Source organism: Megalopta genalis, chromosome 4 (genome assembly GCF_051020955.1).
Source record: "Megalopta genalis isolate 19385.01 chromosome 4, iyMegGena1_principal, whole genome shotgun sequence".
Taxonomy (NCBI): Eukaryota; Metazoa; Arthropoda; class Insecta; order Hymenoptera; family Halictidae; genus Megalopta; species Megalopta genalis.
Window position 1 is genome coordinate 30,079,581 of NC_135016.1, and position 19,129 is coordinate 30,098,709.

General features: G+C 45.3%; 1 protein-coding gene across 2 annotated transcripts in view; it reads right to left on the reverse strand.

Moving 5' to 3' along the window:
* The window catches only part of LOC117218415 (uncharacterized), a 73,769-nt gene that overhangs the window by 31,031 nt on the left and 23,609 nt on the right, over positions 1-19,129 (reverse strand). The window contains exons 1-2 of one of the 2 annotated variants that reach the window (XM_033466762.2): positions 18,032-18,385; positions 3,171-5,458 (exon numbers count right to left, since the gene is read on the reverse strand). In XM_033466762.2, the coding sequence (XP_033322653.1) occupies positions 3,171-4,147 (977 nt within the window). In that variant the 5' untranslated portion in view covers positions 4,148-5,458; positions 18,032-18,385. Of the gene's footprint in view, positions 1-3,170; positions 5,459-18,031; positions 18,386-19,129 lie in introns of those variants that run through there. The other variant, XM_033466763.2, reaches the window with a different exon arrangement.

Sequence of the window (19,129 nt, forward strand, 5' to 3'; positions counted from 1 at the left end):
TTTCTATATTTTTACAGAGAAATTTTAGTAGAAACTAGAACATTTTTTTTAGAGCAATCGTTCTTTTACAATTTCAATTTATAGATCCAGTTTCAGCGTAAAGTGGAACCTCGATTATCGCGTTCGTCGGTATCATTAATATCCATTGTTCATACACGTTTCGATCTTTGATAAATTCAGACACGAACAACGCTTTTCTACATTTTTACAGAGAAATTTTAGTAGAAACTAGAACATTCTTTTTTAGAGCAATCGTTTTTCTACAGTTTCAATTTATAGATCCAGTTTCAGCGTACAGTGGAACCTCGATTATCCCGTTCGTCGTTATCATTAATATCCATTGTTCATACACGTTTCGCGTGCAATCAACTCGATCCGAGACAAAGATCAAATGAATGTAAATTAAAAGTGCTACCAAGAACTGGTCCGATCTTGAGAGATCGGATGAATGCATGAAATCTGCGGTCTAGCGATAATAGAGATTAACGATAAACGAAGCAGAGATTAACAATAAAGAAGAAAAAAAAGCTCGACGCGTGTTTCGATCCAAAGCACGATTGTTCAGACATTTCGCAACGACGTGGCAAAGAAATGTTCCCAACGAAAATTACCCGGTATTCACTTTTCAACAAATTGGAATAGAAAAACTTGCAGGAAAGTGTTTCTTTACCATAAAAAATGCTGATCACCCCGATTTTCCAAATATTAATACATATTTCTGACTGGACAATATTTAAGCCGGCGTCGAGACGAATACAACGACCCGCTGTACCATCGCCTTAAACCTAAAATCATTTTTATCAGGATCGCTGGCTCTGCGAGAGCACTGTGCAGCGTGCGACCAAAAAATTCATTTTCCCCTCGGAGCGAATAATTCCGTCACCGGTGCACGGCCGGTACTGTAATCAGCGACGTTAACCGGCCGGTCGTTCGCCGGGTACGCGACGTCGGAACGAGTAAAAAGGGTAAAAATGAAATTTTCATTTTCGCAGGCACACACATATCGAAACGACTCGAGCTCGATAAAAACGTGGAACGTTCTCGCCGCGCGCCGGCGAAGAAAGGAGCCGGGGACAGAGGCGCGCAGCCCACGGAATCCCATGGGCATGCACTCTGCTGCACGCTGCCCGCAAGGCTGCACTCTGCGCGGTGCACGGACGTGGTGCAGTTGTGCGCAGCAGAGTCTCGGCGCGATGCAGCAGGATGCATGCACAGGGGTCCGCGACGCGCTTAACCGCGGGCCGTACAGCAAAGTGCATCCACCTGCGAGTCGCGCGAGCGAGCGAGCGACCGCATCCCGGTAGAGAGTTGCTTCGATAAAAAAGTTAACGGGCCCCGTTAAAGGATTTTGTAACGACCGACGATGGCCCGAGAGGTCGCGGCCGGCATTATCGGGACACGGCAGCCCTTCTTATTGCGTTAATTAATTACGGATCTTAGTTGCCGGCGGTCCCATTAGAACTGAAAAATAATTGAACTGGATTCCAGCGTGTCAATGTCGCGTCCCGGGCTCCGCCGCGTCGTGCCGCGCCGCGACCGGTCCTCCCCCGATCCTCTCGCGCTCTTTCCGTTCGGAGCCGGTCGCTGCTCGTCACGCTGCGACATCGTGCGCCGCCGAGCATATGACATAATCAATAAGTCGATTCCTAACGCAAGTCCAACTCGATCGAAGTTGATTCCATTTCAATTTCAAGATCCCCGTGGAAGATTTTTTTCCGGATTTCGATGGTTGTAATCGGCTGCTATCGATCATTTTTATAGTGATTTAAGGGTAGTTGCGTGATCGGAGATGGCACGATTAGTCGCTGACCGTGATTTATCACTGCGATCGCGATTTTCTAGTTTTTACCGAATTTATTACATGCGATAATTAACCCATTGACTACAGCAGGCTTCGAGACGCACCGACCGTATCATACGGCAGGAATTGAGCTACGATGTACGCCGAGAACGGCGATCTTTTGGGTAGCGATGCATTTTTGTGAAAACATATTTCGGTAATCAGAAAACTGAATTTCAGCTGCATTAAAACAATATTATTAATTTCTCTGAACCAAATTGCTATAAATATTACAAAATTTAATATTAATGTAAAACTTTAGATAAGATCTATCGGAATATGTAAATATCGATAAAATTCTCAGGGCGCTTATGGACGCCCTCCGTGCCAGAAAACCAAACTGCGTCGGCGTTCTCAGCGTCACAACAATAATAACGCAAAATTCCAAGCGCCTATAGGCGCCCTCAGTAGCGTAGGGGTTAATTTTCTGCTCTAATTACAAATTACAGGTGCACCATCGAAATTTCTTTCTTCCCCTGATGAATGTAACGCATTCCTGACAATGCAATACTATTTTTAAATTCTGTTCCAATCGCATCGCATTTCGGTTACATTATACAGGTTGTCCCAAAAATGTCTCGCAATTCGGAAATGGCGGGTTCCTCGGATCATTTGAAGCAACTTCTTCCTTTGCAAAAATTTTCTCCGAGGCCCCGTTAACGAGTTATTAACGAAAAACAGTGACCAATGAGAGGAGAGCTCGGCTGGCGCGAGGCGGCCCAGTCAAGCGCACGAAGCCCAGTTCTGTTCATTGGCTCGCCTCGCGCCAGTTGAGCTGGGATTCGACCGCCCAACCGCTGGCGCCGTTGGCTCGGCGCCGTACTCGATTCTTATTGGTCACTGTTTTTCGTTAATAACTCGTTAACGGTGCCTCGGAGAACATTTTTGTAAAGGAAGAAGTTGCTTCAAATGATTTGAGGAACCCGCCATTTCCGTATTACGAGACATTTTGTTTGGACACCCTGTATTTCAATTAAATTGTATTCAATCGATTACACTCGTGATTAAAATGATAAGTAATCGAATCGACCGAATGGTTTGAATCACGTAATTGAATTATAATATAATCGAATTAGCCCAACTCCGCTTCAAAGATGGTGGTCACCGACACAGAGGGTACTCGGTCGGTTCTAAACGCGACCGAAATATCCTGCAAGAAGCCTCCATTACGTCCTAGAAACGATAAAAGGAGTCCTACCTGCCCGAAACGGTTAAAGTGAATTCCTCGACAGGAACAACCGGCAAAAATGCTGTCCAGATAAAAACAGCTTCCTTATCTACCTACTAAACAGCCCGAGAGACGTTACTGCCAGTGAAAAATCGAACTCACCAGTGTCCCTGGTAGGAAGTCTTGACGAGCTTCACCGTGAAGAGGAACTGGATAGCGCAGACGAGCAGGCAGCACAGGTTGAGGGAGAGCGCGAGAGCGCACAGCGCCAGAGTGACCTCGTAGACGATGGTGTACTCCTCGGGGCTGATCAGGCTGCTTGGTGTGACGGTTAACGGCGAGATCTTTAGCAGAAAGATCAGCGAGAGCAGCGCCAGCAGCAGCGACACTAAGCACAGTAGTCCGAGACTGGTGAGAGTCTCTTTGGCGCCGGCCTCCTGGTCTTTGTGGTTCCTGGACAAGGACGAGGACCAGGAAGCGTTCAGAGGGTACGCGGTGGATCCGGCGCAGGTCAGCGGCGCGCACGGCGGTGGTTGCTGAAGGACGGGCGCGGGGGAGGGCGTGGCCTGGCTGGGCAGCCTGGAGAGCCTGGAGATGTCGAAGCCTCCGTTCACCTTGGCCCTGTTGTCCTGATGGTGGAGCGGCACCTGGGTAACCGCGGTGTGCCCCAACGCGGTCGACACGTTGTTGTTGTTGCTGCTGTTGATGTTGTTGTTGTTGTTGCCGCCGGCGACGGGGCTGACGCTGTTCACCGAGTGCTTCGACGTCGACAGGGTGGACAGGTTCAACGCGTGACTGTGGTTCAGCCTCTGCGAGAGATTGTTCACGCTCAACTGCGAGTGGTTCAGAGGGTGTCGGTGGGTGGAGGACGGCGTGGTAGCCGGCTGATGGTGCATGGTCCCCGACCTCTGCGCCGGGTGCACCACCACCGAGTCGTAGACGTCGACGCCGCGTCCGCCGTTCCCGCGGACGGTGCCGCTCTGGTTGTACAGGTGATGCTGCTGGTCCGGATGATGGCCGCCCGAGTGGTGATGATGATGGTGGCCGCCGTGCAACGAGCCCGAGCCCGCCGGATAATCATTCTGGTGATGCCTGGAGCCCGTTGACGACGGTTGCCCCGTCAGGATGTGCTTCAGCATTACTCGACACGCTGGCCTTCCACGGAGGAAGAAGCTTCTTCTTCTTCTCCTTCCTCCTGGACCTCTACATCGCGTCCAGCGACGTCCTCTTTCGGTCGGACCCTGGGACGCGGACGCTGAATTGTCGTGAGAACGGTCGATTCTTTGGAGTTAGACTCGAACTCTGTTAGAGGATCGAGCGATCGGTTCGAGGCGAGGTTCCTGGGCTCAAGGAGTTGCTGCACACCAGCTCCAACATGGCGACCGGCATCGGAAGGCTGCCGGCCTGCGGAGCCGGCTGCGATCACGCCAACGGGGAACCGTCAGGGCACCGCTCCGGAAGGAGCAGCGCTAAGAGCCTGGATCTGTCGATCATGGCTGGGCGACGTCTTCGCGATTAGCACTGATTTCGAGGCGGCCTCCGTTCTTTGGGCTTTCGAGCAACGGAGGATCATCAGACCATGGAAGTTGTTCGTTCACCGACGCAGCGAACCTTGCTTTATCCCAGAAGGCCTAGGAGATCGGCGATCGAGCCGATTCTTGAACAAGTCTCCAGTCTCTTCGCCGATCTATTAGGTTGCGCCTCTTCGGGAACCAAGAGGCAACGACTCCTCGAAGTCTCGGCTCACTTCTTCGGACGTCGACACGGCACCATCGATTGCTACTCCTTTTCCCGGCTTTGCTTCCTTCCAGGCTCCGATGTCCCCTATACTTATTAGCGCGATCCTCTATTTAACTTCGATCCCGATTTGGTCCACATAATCCGCCGACTCTTGAACTCGACTATTAAATCGTTAGAGTGGATCGTCGGTCGATCGAAGACTCGTCTTCGGCTCCCTCCGGAAGCATTCCAGCGGCGTTATTAACGCTTCTGTCCTCGGACAAACATGGGAAAGGCCTCGGAGCAGGTGGAATAATAGAAGCCAGCCGGTACCTCGATCCACGGCAACGGGATCTCGGGCCTCTATCGTCGATTCACTCGCCTCCGGCGTGCCGGCACACGGGAAATACCATAGCAAGGTCGATTAAGTCCAGTTTTTCCGTGCGCCCTTCTCGGTTTCCGGCTCGGTACACGCCGTGGTCTCTCTCTCTACGCGGCGCAGGTGTGTTCGAGGGGTATGCTGGTCTGCTCTCTCAAGAGAACAGCGGAGTCGAGCGATCGCGGAATGGCGCTGGTTGCGTGGCACAGCCGAGCATGATTAGATCCCGTGCGATATCTCGGTGACCTTGTCAATGAGAATAGCGGCTCGTTAAGGCGGCTGCAGCCTCGGTCTGCCTCTGTGTCGAGTTCCAGCGAACTCGTCAGCCGGCATGGCTTCCGAGATGGTCCCTCTGCAAGCAGGTACGATGGAATAATTAATGGTTTTGTCGCCCCTCTCTGCTCGCGCGTGTGTGCGTGCGTGCGTGCGCCGAGCGTGAAAAAGAACGATCGACGGCCCGGTGTAATTCGATTTGATTTATTCGTACGAGGGGAATTGTCGTGGCTTTGTCGAACGAAGAATGGAGGACGATTCGAGGATTCGGTGGGTCGAGCAGGTACGAAGGTCGAGGTTGTGGATCGGGCTGGTGGATCGAGAAAGAATTCGCGCGGGTCTTAGGCCCCTTTCGTGAGTTTCGTTTCACGAAATGAGAAAGTATCTTTCTTGTTAATCGAACGGAACGCGGGACATTCTTTGGGCATTTCTTGCAGGAAAATTATATTGATGATAAATATTATATTGAACAACGTTCAATGAATCGCGAAAAGTTTCATAGCTCCGCATCGTTTGGTTTCGCAGCGATTTTTCGAGAGTCTCGACGAAAAGGTATTATTAACCCTTATTAAAGGTATTATTAACCCTGATTAAAAGGTATTATATTAACCCTTAGGAGACCAAAACTATTTCCAGTTTACACGCTGTCAAGTCCAGACTGTTTTTCAGACGAAGAGAAATTTTTTACTGAACATTTTTGTATCAAATATAGAGAAGAGATATTCGTTTTTTAAATAAAACTTCGTTGATACATTTTCATCGAAACAATCGTGCCTATTCTTCCAATGTTTTCTGCCAGATTTTACGGTTTTATTGATTTCTGCCGCGTGTACGGCGGTATTGGATCGTTAAGGGTTAAACTTATTTGTAATTATTTTATATGCGAAACCATATCGTGTGTTATATGTTTTTTGAAGAAGGACGAAGTACGGTGAACCGAGAAACTATAATAATATTGTGAAACGATTGAAAAATCCATGGTTTCCATTGGTCTTGATCCTAGCTATCATGATATAATGATAGAAATATGTAATTCTATTAAAAAAAAAGAGAGAGAAAAAAACATCGATGACCTTAAAATCTCGAAAAATATGACCTTTAAAAAGAAATTACTTCCACTGGAACGTGTGTACCTTTGAACCGTCCAATCTGTTCCTCTAACACCATCGAGTATCGTTAACAACAACGGAGATATTGCTTTGTAACAGTTTCAGCTAATCACCCTGTATACAAATCGGCGACGGAATCGGGTAGTTGCGGGAAAGGTGTCCATCTGCCGGCGAGCGCCGGAGATAGTCGCCGCGGTACAATACACCTCCCACTCTTCTCCTCCGCATTGCCATGGCTAACCGAGGATCCTAAGCCCTTATCTCGTTCGATTCGATCGACTACCGGTCGCCGCCGGGACGAGAAGAATAGGTCGTTGCGACGAATAAAAAGTCTCACGTACCGGGTGTCGTATAAACTCGATTCCTAATCGGAGAACATTCACCAATTTCCATACAATTAAACCTGCATCGAGAACAATCGACCGCCTCGTTATCTGGCGCAAACCTGCCCTGAAAATTTCACGCGAACAGATTGTAAACGCAACAACCGAGTCGGACGTTCCCGGACACGGTGTTACACCCAATACATGGCGGAGCGTGTTCGAGCTGAAAATCGCGTTCGCATCCGCGGAGCCGTTCGATCGGAATTGTAACCGGTGCCTTTTATAGTCTACTTATCCGCGTGAGCGACGTCCGCACTATGAATTTCTAATGAATTACGGTACCCGCAGATTCTACGGTCCCCCCTCCCCGTCCTATGTACCCGGCTCGGAGTTACTCGTTTTAATGTTTCCACGCGAATACCGTCGAGCCGCGAGCCAACCGGCGCTTGTACCGCCGTTGTGTACCACTATGTAGCACTAATTTGCTGTCTAAACAGCGCTGACCTCTTCTACGAATCCGGCCGTCCTTTCCGAAGCCTGTCTTCTTGTGCAATCTGGCTGTGCTCGCTGGCAACAATAGAATCGCCATGGAAACCAGACAATGGACGATTTAATCGAAACGTCGAACTGTCGCGTGGACATTTATTTTGTCCACGATGAAATCGGAGGTGTCGCGAGCCAAACGAAGAAATCAATTTTGCCGCAGCTTCGTTGAAAATTATACCTCTTTCGGTCTGGATTGTGCACGCCGATGAACAATACAAGCGCATAAAACAGTGGTCACTAGACTGCAGAACTTTGTGCACTTGGTACAACACGATTTGTACGTTTGCAGTGAAACGACAGTGCATTTGGAATGAAATTATTATGCACCTGGAATAGAATAATTATGCATTTGAAATGAAATTATTATGCATTTGGGATGAAATAACTATGCATTTGGAATAGAATGATTATGCATAGAATAAACTCTTTCTGCATACAATAAAATGATGCAGATTTTTATGCAAGATAAAAGCTGTCTGCATTAATTGCAACATACAGCAGCTATATAAACGTTCATCGTTCTCATTAATAATTAGAACGAATTGATAGGTATATTTGTTAATTATTGTTTGTAAATTCTCTGAATGACTCTATATAACCATAGAGTATGATAATAACTCTATAACAATAACGTATAGATATATAAGAGTATAATAATAACTGTATAATAATAACTCTATAATAATAACGTATAAATATATAAGAGCATAATAATAACTCTATAATAACTGTTTCGCATTCGAACTGCTCATTTTTCATGGGAAATTCGTAAGATCCGCGATCTAATGATTGCGCATAGAATAAAATATTCAGTAGATACTACGAACCGTAGGAACTGTGTCTTAAATTGTTCAACTCTGTTCCAAATATTTATCGATCGATAGATCTTCTGGGAAAAATGGTTGGTCCAATTTCGCGGCTCACTGTACGCGTAACAGAGAAATACAGTTGCCAGCATGATAAACAAATCCGCAGAAGCGACGAACAATCGCGTTGCAAACTAATGAAATTGTCGCGGACAATTACGAATCGCAAATAATGGGAAATCACGGGCGAAGAACGGCCGGAACGGTAAAATTCCGTGGGACCGAAGGCCGGCCGTTTAGACTTCTCTGTTACGCCGCCGCCACGTGCACTGTCCATACAACAGAACGACAGCGGTGGTAACCGAGTAAGTCAATAAAGAACGTGGTAGATTGCAAGGTGGGTTCCCGCAACGCGGACGAGTACAATATAAACGCGACCGAATTAACTGTATCGCGCTGGTAAAAGAATACGGAGGGAACCTGCGGCGGCGGGTCACTTCCTTTCCTCCGTGGCCGACCGGCGTATTTTCCGGTCGTTAACTCCGCCATAATGCGATATTAAAGAGCCGGGACATTTAGATTTGCCGCGGCGGCGCGGAGACTATGTAATTTTTCAACCTGTTTATTATCGAGTTACCGCGGCGAGTATCATTTTCCACGGCCGAAACGACGGAGTGCTCCTGTTTCGAATCGCTTCCGCGACTCTTCCTTCTTCCTTGTTCGCTTTTCCGTCATTCTTCAGGGGACGCTAACCCCTTGCGCAACCGTCGAATTACGATGAATAATTTCACGTGCACGGGAAACGCGTAGGCTGCGCCGATTCTCTGCCGCATCGCGACGCACAGGGCGCACACCACCGCAATTATTCTTATTATTACTGGGCCGATATTTTTTTTGTCGGTGTCTCGTTTTAAGTAGACTGTGGATTTTACGCATTTGCGAGCGCAGGAACAGATAAAAGCAACAAAATAGCTGTAATTTTTATCGATCGTGGGAATACGAGGATTCGATTATAATTTAATGAACAATTTTTGTATTACACTAGGAAACCCGTGAAAATGACAGAATTTACGATTATTCAGATTGTAAAGATACGTTTACTTCATTTATTTACTTGTGGCAAATATTATAGTAACGCTCGTTAATCGTCGGAATAAATGTCTTATTGTTACATTTAATTTCTTTCTTAATAATTAACGCTTTTATAAGACTAATATGCGAAGCAGCTGCTTTTAGTGCTTCGTAAATCCAGCGTTAAACGACGAGGAAATTAAATGAATTTAACGGGGTATTCCAGTGTAATGCGCGGTTTTTTTTAAACTTTCTTTGAGAGCTTTTTGTGAAACAACTAAAAACACGTTTCGCAGTCACATTTGCAAGGGTTTATTTATACATGTTTCAACAATGTATACAAATTTGAGTTCGAAAAATATTAGAAACGGTGGCACCGGCTACTTTGGAACAAAGATGGATTTAAAAAAGATGATAGCACGGTGACCACGATTGCGGCCATTTCTTTTATTTGTAATAAATTTAACAGTTTTATTGGATTAAAATTATTAAATTAATTATAATGGAATAATGAAAAAACATATAAGGTTTTTAATCGGTACGAATTAATAAGAATTCAGACACGAAGTTCTGTAGACGTATTTTTGAGCCTATATTCTTCAAGAAAATGTTTAAAACAAATCGATTTTTTCAAAGATCTATTTCTCGGTCAATTAAAATAATCATAGAAATATATATAGTTTTCTGTCAGGTTTCTACGTCTTGCGATTCGTGTTGAACGATTTCATTTTGCATAGAGAAATTTTTCTTGTTGTTTATACGATCTCGAAGGAAACACGGGTTTCGATAGGTAATAAAAGACAAAAATGTTTGCCGCTTGTCACAGAAAATAAGTACTAACAGCTTGTCGCACGAAATACCAACAGCTTGTGTGCAAGAATGTTAACGTCTATCGCAAAGCCGCCCTGTCAAGAATTCTCTCGGCAACCTACTGGTTCGTCGACGATTTACGAAGGGAGATTAAGAATGTTCTCGAAGGATTTTTAAAGGCGCCCGTAGGATCGGGAAGCGCAAAGATCCTCGGGATTTTGAAAAATCGTAGAAACAATCGCGGAGAAGGCGAAAGTTTGCGAGACTTTTGTCTTGGTTCGCAAAATATGGGTCAGTCAGGTGGTTGGTATCGACCGAGCGAAAAGTAAATGCTCTCCGGCGAGTATTATTGCTCGATCAATATTTGCTAGCTCTTTTTTCTCAATCCCACCAACCACAACTTTCCTTTTCTTCTTGCTCCGTTCACTTGTTTGAACGGAGCTTTATGCAGTGCAAACAGCGAGCACTCCAATCGACGCGACCTATTTTTAATTTATTTCGTCGAGCTTGAAACGTGTATGTTTATTGAAAATTTAAATTAGGGTCAGAAGCGAAGCACAATGCTGTGAAAATTCTAAGACGAAGCGCGATGCTATGGAAACGCTAAAATGCGGTAGAATTGAATCGAGAAAAATATGCGCTATTGTTTGTAAGTCTTAAACTTTAAGAAGCGAAAAGAACGTTGGTTGAGATACTTTGACCTAAAGGAAAACAATTTCTCTACTATCTTTATACCTAATATCTATAAAAAGGCACTGAAATTTAAGTAGCAGCGAGCACCAAAATGGCGACGCTGTAATCCATTAATTGGAGAATCGACGGTCGACGATCGGCCACACGCCGATTTCGATGCTAAGACGAAGCGCAATGCTATGGAAACGCTAAAATGCGGTAGAATTGAATCGAGAAAAATATGCGCTATTGTTTCTAAGTCTTAAACTTTAAGAAGCGAAAAGAACGTTCGTTGAGATACTTTGACCTAAAGGAAAACAATTTCTCTGCCATCTTTATACCTAATATCTATAAAAAGGCACTGAAATTTAAGTAGCAGCGAGCACCAAAATGGCGACGCTGTGATCCATTAATTGGAGAACCGACGGCCGACGATCGGCCACGCGCCGATTTCGAAGGCGATGTCGCCAGCGAAACGATAGTTTCGCGAGCAAATTTCAGCGATTCGTCGAAGGTAAATGGCGGATCGAAGATTGACGGGGGAACTTCAAATACCTTCGGAGGCTCGATCCAATACCGTTACCCTGTTCCGCGGCGAGGGCCGGAGCCGACTCGAGCCTCGTTTCGGTCGTTCGAGCCGGAATATCGGCGCTATTTTCTCGTCTGGAACCGATCAATGGGAGAACCGGTGCAACGAAGACACGCCAAGTGCCGATTAAATATCGACGTTTTCCAAGAGCATCGTGCTCGAACTATCCACGCGATGCTCTTATTCCGATGCGAAGACGCCTTCTTGCAATCGAGCAGGAGAAATCCGGTGATTTCGCAAATGCTAATTTATTAAGTACACTCGATCCTTGTACGGTTAACCGAGTGTATATACTTCTGTTCCTGCAATATTCTCAGTCATTCTTACGAGATCCTATATTTGCAATTTTCTTGACAATTCTTCGGATTCTATTTTTGCAATTTTTTTTGACAATTTTTATGCAATTCTGTTTCTACAATTTTCTCGTCAATTTTTATGCTTCTTGTGAAAATGAAACAATGTATAAAACAAATAGAATCTATTCGTACATTTTTTCTGCTATTCGTATCTAATATTTGAATTCATACATTTTTCGAAAACGAAAAGCTGCTTTATGTCGATGCCAGCAGCACACTTTCTATTCAACTGCAATAAAATCGCAAGATAGAATCGTATCTGCGATTTTAAAGAGAAAACTTCAATCTACAAGCACGCGGTGATTAGAAAATCATAAAAAAGATATGTGGACTCCGTAGAGATATTCGAAAGAGCTATATCGCCTTACGAGGCTTCCGTGTGCACACTTTCCATTAAAACTGCAATAAAATCGCAAGGAAAAATCGCATCCGCAATTTCAATAGCTCGTTGCAAAGAGAAAGCTTCAATTTACAAATTCGCACTATTCCTGATGTCAGAAAAAAATGTCCAGCCCGTACAGCCGCTTGTATCTGAACATTTGCAAAATATTCTAGAGAACGCATCAGCTTCGCTTCCTGGTCCAAATAGCAATACATCGTCATCTTCCAAATCAATAACACACTACAGAAATCATAAGTACAGGCCTTCCCCTTTCAAACGAGCCGAAGAAGATCCTCGTCGGACTATTTTCCACAAAGTTACACCGGAGTGATCGTTCGCCGAAGTTGCGCGCACGATGACAGAGCACCGAGTCCTCTAATTCCGATGCGCGGATCGTTCTGGAAACTCGGCAGCCTCGTCCGAGTACTATAACACGCTTTCCAGAGTGCCGGGATGAAGTCGTTCCAGAGTCGACTATTACTCGGTCGGCCAGAAAATTTCGCTCGCAGCGAGTCGTTAGCGAGTCGTAATATTCTCCCGTTACCGGAGTCGCCTGGTCATCAAGGTCTGCTCTCTCGGCTCACGGTTTTGGATTTTCACGGGGTAACATGACTCGATCCCGCGAATCCCTCTCGTTCTCTCCCTCCTCCGGGTCTGGCCACGATGTTCCAGATCACGTGGCACGATCCTGAACCGCAGAATCTGCCCGGAGGCGAGGGAGAACGGGAGAAGAAACGAAGGAGAGATCCGACGGGCAACGGAGAGACGCAGAGATTGATAGAGCAAGAGAGCAAGAGATCGGGAGGGTAGAGGACGAGAGAAAGAGAAAGAGAGAGAGAGAGAGAGAGAGAGAGAGAGAGAGAGAGAATCTACAGGAGAGGAGAGGCCGTTGTCAATAGCCAGACTTGACTCATAGAAACGGGTTCCGCTCGCATTCCGGACGTCCAGCCTGCTGTGGTCACGCTGGCTTCGTCCAAGCTCACCGGCGTCTATCTATACATATGCAAGTATAGTTAGTCGGCGGTGGACCAGCCGTGGTTCCACGCGATTCCTGTGCTTTTATTCGACAGGTGGTTTTCGATTACACGGGATTTGTCCCACCGGTTCGAGTCGGTCCGATAGAGTTGTAACGTCGGACATCGTTGTCGAGTCGTCGAGAGTGAGTGCAGAAAGTTCATCGCGTGGACTACGAGCTGTCTAAACGCTGCGAAGTTGATTAGACCCGCATCGTAATCGACCTTGGGATTTCTTCAAGGATTACGGACGATGGAGTCGTCGAGGGCTCGAAGTTTCCCATCGAATCAGCTGCTTAGACTGCGCAACCGATCTTCGAGGACCCGCAACGAGCTTTCGAAAGGGTCCCGTAGAATCTTAAAGGGGTTCTGAAGAATCTTAAGGTGTCGTGGATGTTTTCTAAACGTTTCACAGTGCTTCGCGTATGTGGGAACTCGGGACGAAAGTCGTAAATTACAAGCTGATCGCTTTTCGAGCTGACGCTTCTGATACTTTTTTTAAGGACATGAATGCGTCGAATGAGGCGAACAAAAATTATATAATTTGCATTGGATTAGTAGAAATACTTAAAAAATACGTACCACCGTGTACGTTAATTATTCACCAAGTAGTGAATTATTTTAACATTTTAACGATAGACACGTGCTTCTTACGAAGTAGTTCAACCATACCATTTTGTAACTTTCGAGCGAATATCTATATTTGGTTAAATAAAATTTGTCTACACTCTTTAAAGATCGGTAAATATGTATAGAAAGATTGAAATTAATATCTGTACCAGTTCTCTTACGGGAAATTCTCAAACATCGCATAATTTGGACATTAAATTCGCAATGACAATAGACATTTGCTCTATTTATGATAGTTTACTTAAAATGCCACAACTTCGGACATTATTTCTGGTTAAATAAAATTTGTCTAGCCTCTTTAAAGCTCGGTAAATACGTCCTCAAAAAATTCCAAATTAATATCTCCAGCACTTCCCCTCCAAAAGAAATTCCGAAAGTCGCACGCAATCTTCCGATCATCGAACCAAAAAGATTCTTCGCTTCAGCGGAAGAACCTAATTTCCCATGAAAATGCAATAAATCAGATTAAACCGAGCAGGATACAACAATGCGCTTCATCGTAAGGCAGCGCTAGCAGAATCGCCGATTATCGCAGAGTTCGGACGACGATTGGACTATCGACCGTTTCCGTGTAGTAGCGGCAAACAATTGTTCCAACAAGCATCTGCCCTGTAAATTGTTATAGCAAATGTTGACCGGGGGTTGCCGATAGCGCCGGGAGCGTGAGAATGCCAGCGCGAATTCTTTCAGCGGTTCCTGCGATTTTGCATACGGCATACGGCTGTATGAGAGAGAGAGAGAGAGAGAGAGAGAGAGAGAGCGAGAGAGAGAGCGAGAGAGGGATAGAGATAGAGCGAGAGAGAGAAAGAGAAAGATAGAGAGAGCGAGAGGGATAGAGATAGAGCGAGAGAGAGAAAGAGAAAGATAGAGAGAGCGAGAGAGAAAAAGATAGAGCGAGAGAGAGAAAGAGAAAGATAGAGAGAGCGAGAGAGAGAAAGATAGAGCGAGAGAGAGAGAGAAAGATAGAGCGAGAGAGAGAGCGGGTCGCGTTGCATGCGGGTTGGCGGCGTGCAGGATCGTCGCAGCCGTGGTTCGTTTAATTTACGATACGTCAATCGCCATTGGTAGACGGGAAGGCATACGCTCCGGCGAGTCCTAATTAGAATCCGCGATCCTCCCGCCCATAAATTACGAAATTGAAAAGCGCGCGCGCCGAGTCCGAGGGCCCGGCGCGCATTCGGAATCCCGAAAACTGCGGGCAAGTCACGTCCGTGTCGTAAACACAGTGTCGCGCAGGCCCCTTCGGGAACCTATTCAGTGGCCAAGGTCTCCTTTTTTGCCAAATTTTCCGAACACGTTTCCATAGAGTCGGCCTAAGCGAGCGGGATTCGACTCGGACGCGGAACGAATGCCATCGACGATTTTGTGTTTTAAGGACGAGGACAAGTTCAATCGTCGTTTGTCTCCATTTTGGTATCCTTCGACCGTCGCACAGTGTGCGGTGCAGCGGACAAAACTGTTGAACCCAAAATATACAAACCATGAACTTTTTCACCGAAAGATGTTAATAAATCTACGTAGAGTTTAATATTTCAGCCGTTTATTTTGAAAGTGGCATAAGTCACTTTTTTTTTTAAATGAAAAGATACCGTTGAATTGTAATTAGTGTTACCATTAACTCGATTTTTTTGAAAAAGTAACTTATGCCACTTTCAAAATAAACGGCTCATTTATTCATAGTTTCCACCAGATTTGCACATCGTTCAAGAATTACTCGCCGTTGCCAGAATTTCCGTGTGATAAATTTCACGTTTACAAGGTGTGTTCAGTGTTGTAGCATCTTCAATGATATTAGGATAGTTTTTTTTACAGTATTTAATAATTTGCACCAATTTTTTATGTTTCTTTATTCATCAACTTTTCATGAAACTTTGTACGTTCTCATCATTCATAATCCTAATCTGTAATGTTATATAGAAACAAGCACGTTATAAAATTCTGTTATCCAAAAGTTGATCAGTTCTTAGTTTAAATGATTAATTATTAAAGTTATCCAATAGAGAAACAAGATTGTACTTGACTCCTACGTAACGTGGTAATACAAAGACTCTTTAATTTTAACGATGGCAATTTAAACTTTAAGAAGGATGTTTAAACAAAAAAAAAGATGGAATATGTTAGACATCAGATTCGTTTCATACGAAAGCCTACAGTATTGCGAGGAAGATCGTACACATTTTAGCTGCGACTATAGACGAGAAAAAAATTGATTAGCTGAAAAATTCTACTTGAACCAAAGGCGAAAAGGATTTAAAGTGCCTAACGCAGATTTTTCATCAGCTTGTTCTCTTTCGCTCCCGTCGATCTATGACGCGATCGGGTCTTAAAGGGCTAATGAAGTCGCGAGAATTTCGCGCGGAAATGTCAATTGCATTATTACGAGCGTCATTCTGAATAATACATACGGCATAATACACTGTCCATTATTCCTATTCAAGTCAATGCGCAAACATGGTTCCGAGGAACACCCTGTAGAAGGTTGTGCAAGTGCATCAGGTACACAAACAAGAGCTATACATCATTTTCACGTTAAAATGGCAAACGACGGGAACGGTTACTCTTTGCTCGTGATCGTGTCGTGAAACACGATAATTTTAGCGCTCCAGGAGCGTACCGTCTCGTCGCCGCACGACGCGATCCCGTTCGCCATGGTTACCAAGGAAATCAATTGAACGGTGCCTGTTACCCAACTGATATTCTTATCCGAGATCTGCTCCGCTCGAAAGAATTCTCTTCCCTTGCCGATACTATTTCGCGAGGCACGAACGTTCGTCGTTTCGCTTATCTTTGAAATATTATTATTTAAAATTAATTTGTACGCGAATCTGGTATATCGTCCTAATTCGATTAGGATCCGCAAGCTATAAAATAGTTTATAAAACAAATAATCGATGTTACTAAAACCCGGAATTTTAATTTCATTAAGTGAAATACTTGAATTTCGAGAACGTTTTGAAATTAGAACGTTCGTAGCAACGTTCGTTTAGAGGACCGACACGATTATTTCGAGCCTCTCTGCTTGGTTTCACGAGCGAATATTGCACTTGATAGGATCGCTATCTGGCCCGTCCCGGCCCGCTAAAAAGTCCGCTCGCGAACAATGCATCCTGCGGAGCCGCGCGCGCATGATTTATGCTCGAGGATCCGCACACACGCTCGCCGCACCGGCTGGAATTAAATTACTTTCACGGGGCATTTGCCTTCGTGAAATCGACGCGATCTTTTCGCGAGAGAGAAGGAAAGAGAGAGAAGGAGAGAGAGAGAGAGAGAGAGAGAGAGAGAAAGAGAAAGTGAGAGCCGTAATCTTATTACGAACAATACGCGCCGGACGTCCGTGTTTCATTAAGCCGCGGACAATGGTGGGCCCGATGCCCCCCACCACTTCGCGATCTATCAGCATGGATATCGTCGAGGGCAATAATTACGGCTAATTAATGGCGGGAATAATCGTCGGACGCATCGCGAGCGTTCCCAAAATCACACCGACCACCCTCATAGGGAAATTGCGACGGTTCCCTTAGCCAGCCTGTGTATCTCATACGTAGATTTCACGCACTTATGAGAAAAATGTACAACATATTATTACGAAGATTGAAAGGAAGCTTTTTTCACTAGAACGATATTAGTTTAATCGAATAAGTTAAATTATAATAAGTTAATTTTGTAAGTTAAATTAAATTAGTAAGTTAATTTCATAAGTTCAACTTTGCTGTTGAGCGCATGTGTCGCTTTCGGCAAATATTACAGTAACATAGAAGGTCAAAATCAGAATAAAGCTCTTGTTGTTATTATACTTTCATAAACTAACATAAAGCAGCTGCTTTTAGTGCTCTGCGAAGCTAGTGTTAAATTAAATGTAGTAAGTTAATTTCATAAGTTCAACTTTGCTGTTGAGCGCATGTGTCGCTTTCGGCAAATATTACAGTAACATAGAAGGTCAAAATCAGAATAAAGCTCTTGTTGTTATTATACTTTCATAAACTAACATAAAGCAGCTGCTTTTAGTGCTCCGCGAATCTAGTGTTAAATACAATGTAGAAAGTTATTTAGAGTCTATAATTGCGGTTATTTTATTTTTTTCTTACTTTAATTCTGTATCAAGTCGTTCTAAACCTCCGTATTGTTTTTCTTTTGTAATTTTATAACTATCGAGTGGCTCGTACATATTCAATACGTAACACTGTATTTCAAGAACATTGTAACTTCCGCACTTGTTCGACGATCTATGTAAGCTAATGAGTTTTTCCCGTTCACGAATAAACAAATAAATCGGCGTAAAGAATTGGTCCATCCGATTGAGCGGTGAATTAATCGTGCACGCCGCGCGGTGTACCGATAAACTTACGAAACAAAATGGGCCAGGCTCGGCGAATCGCATCGCCGGCGAGGTTCCCACGAAGAAGAAGCAACGAGTGGTTTGAAGCATCATCTCGGGTGGGAGGAGGGGGCACCTTGGCACCACCCTCCTAATTGCGTCGAAGGTGTCGGCCGAGGGCGGCAGGATCAACACGCGGTCCTGTTGACACTTTCATTTTCCGGAGCCGCGGGTTAATTAATCGCGCACACGGCTCGCGCGCAGCATCGGCCCGCGAGAAGACGCTTTTGTTTTTCGGTGTGGGAACCGTCGCCGAACGAATTAAAAGCCACGCGACGCGCGACGTCCGCCCGGTGGCCGCATCGGGACGAATAAAACAGGGTGCTGTCACCCACGAGGGTAGGGCGGCGCGGCGGCGGCGGGGGTGGCGCACGGTGCAGAAACCGCAGCGCAAGCCGGCGAATTCGTGAAATTGGATGAAACTCGCTCGGATAGGACTTCGCCCGTCATCGAGGAAACCTCACGTGGCGAATAAGCTCGTAATAATTCCGGAGCGACGCGCACCCGGCTCCCGGGCACAGAAAATCCCGCCGTCCGGTGCTACCCGCTGTAACCCGAGCCGCTTTTTCTCGATTTCCTTAAGCGCACCCTCCTCTCATCCCCTCGGCACCAACCGGCGTCGATCACGGAGAAACGAGTTTCTGCGTCGCCGAGCCGCAGAAACGCCGGCGGAACTAACGTCTAAGAAACTGCCCGCGAAATCGGACAAACGGCGAATCTGGGTGGGAAAAAATCCTACTCGGCAGTGACGCCGTTTATCATGACTTGTGTCCGGTCGACGCGAACCGGTGACTTCAAACGTTCGTTTCCCATCGATCTTAATCGCAGCAATAATTTTTTAATCGCGAACACAATTGTTTAAATGCAAAAACAATTTTTAATTGGCAAAATTAAACGGTTGTATTGTTTAACAGTACTGTTTAAATCGATGCATCTCGAACGGGAAGAACAACGTTTATACGTCACTTTCTCTTACGTATATATAAAATTACCATTCCTTAAGCAGACTTTAAACATTCTGATATACTTTAAACATCCTAGAATTAGCGATTAATTTCTTTTATAAAA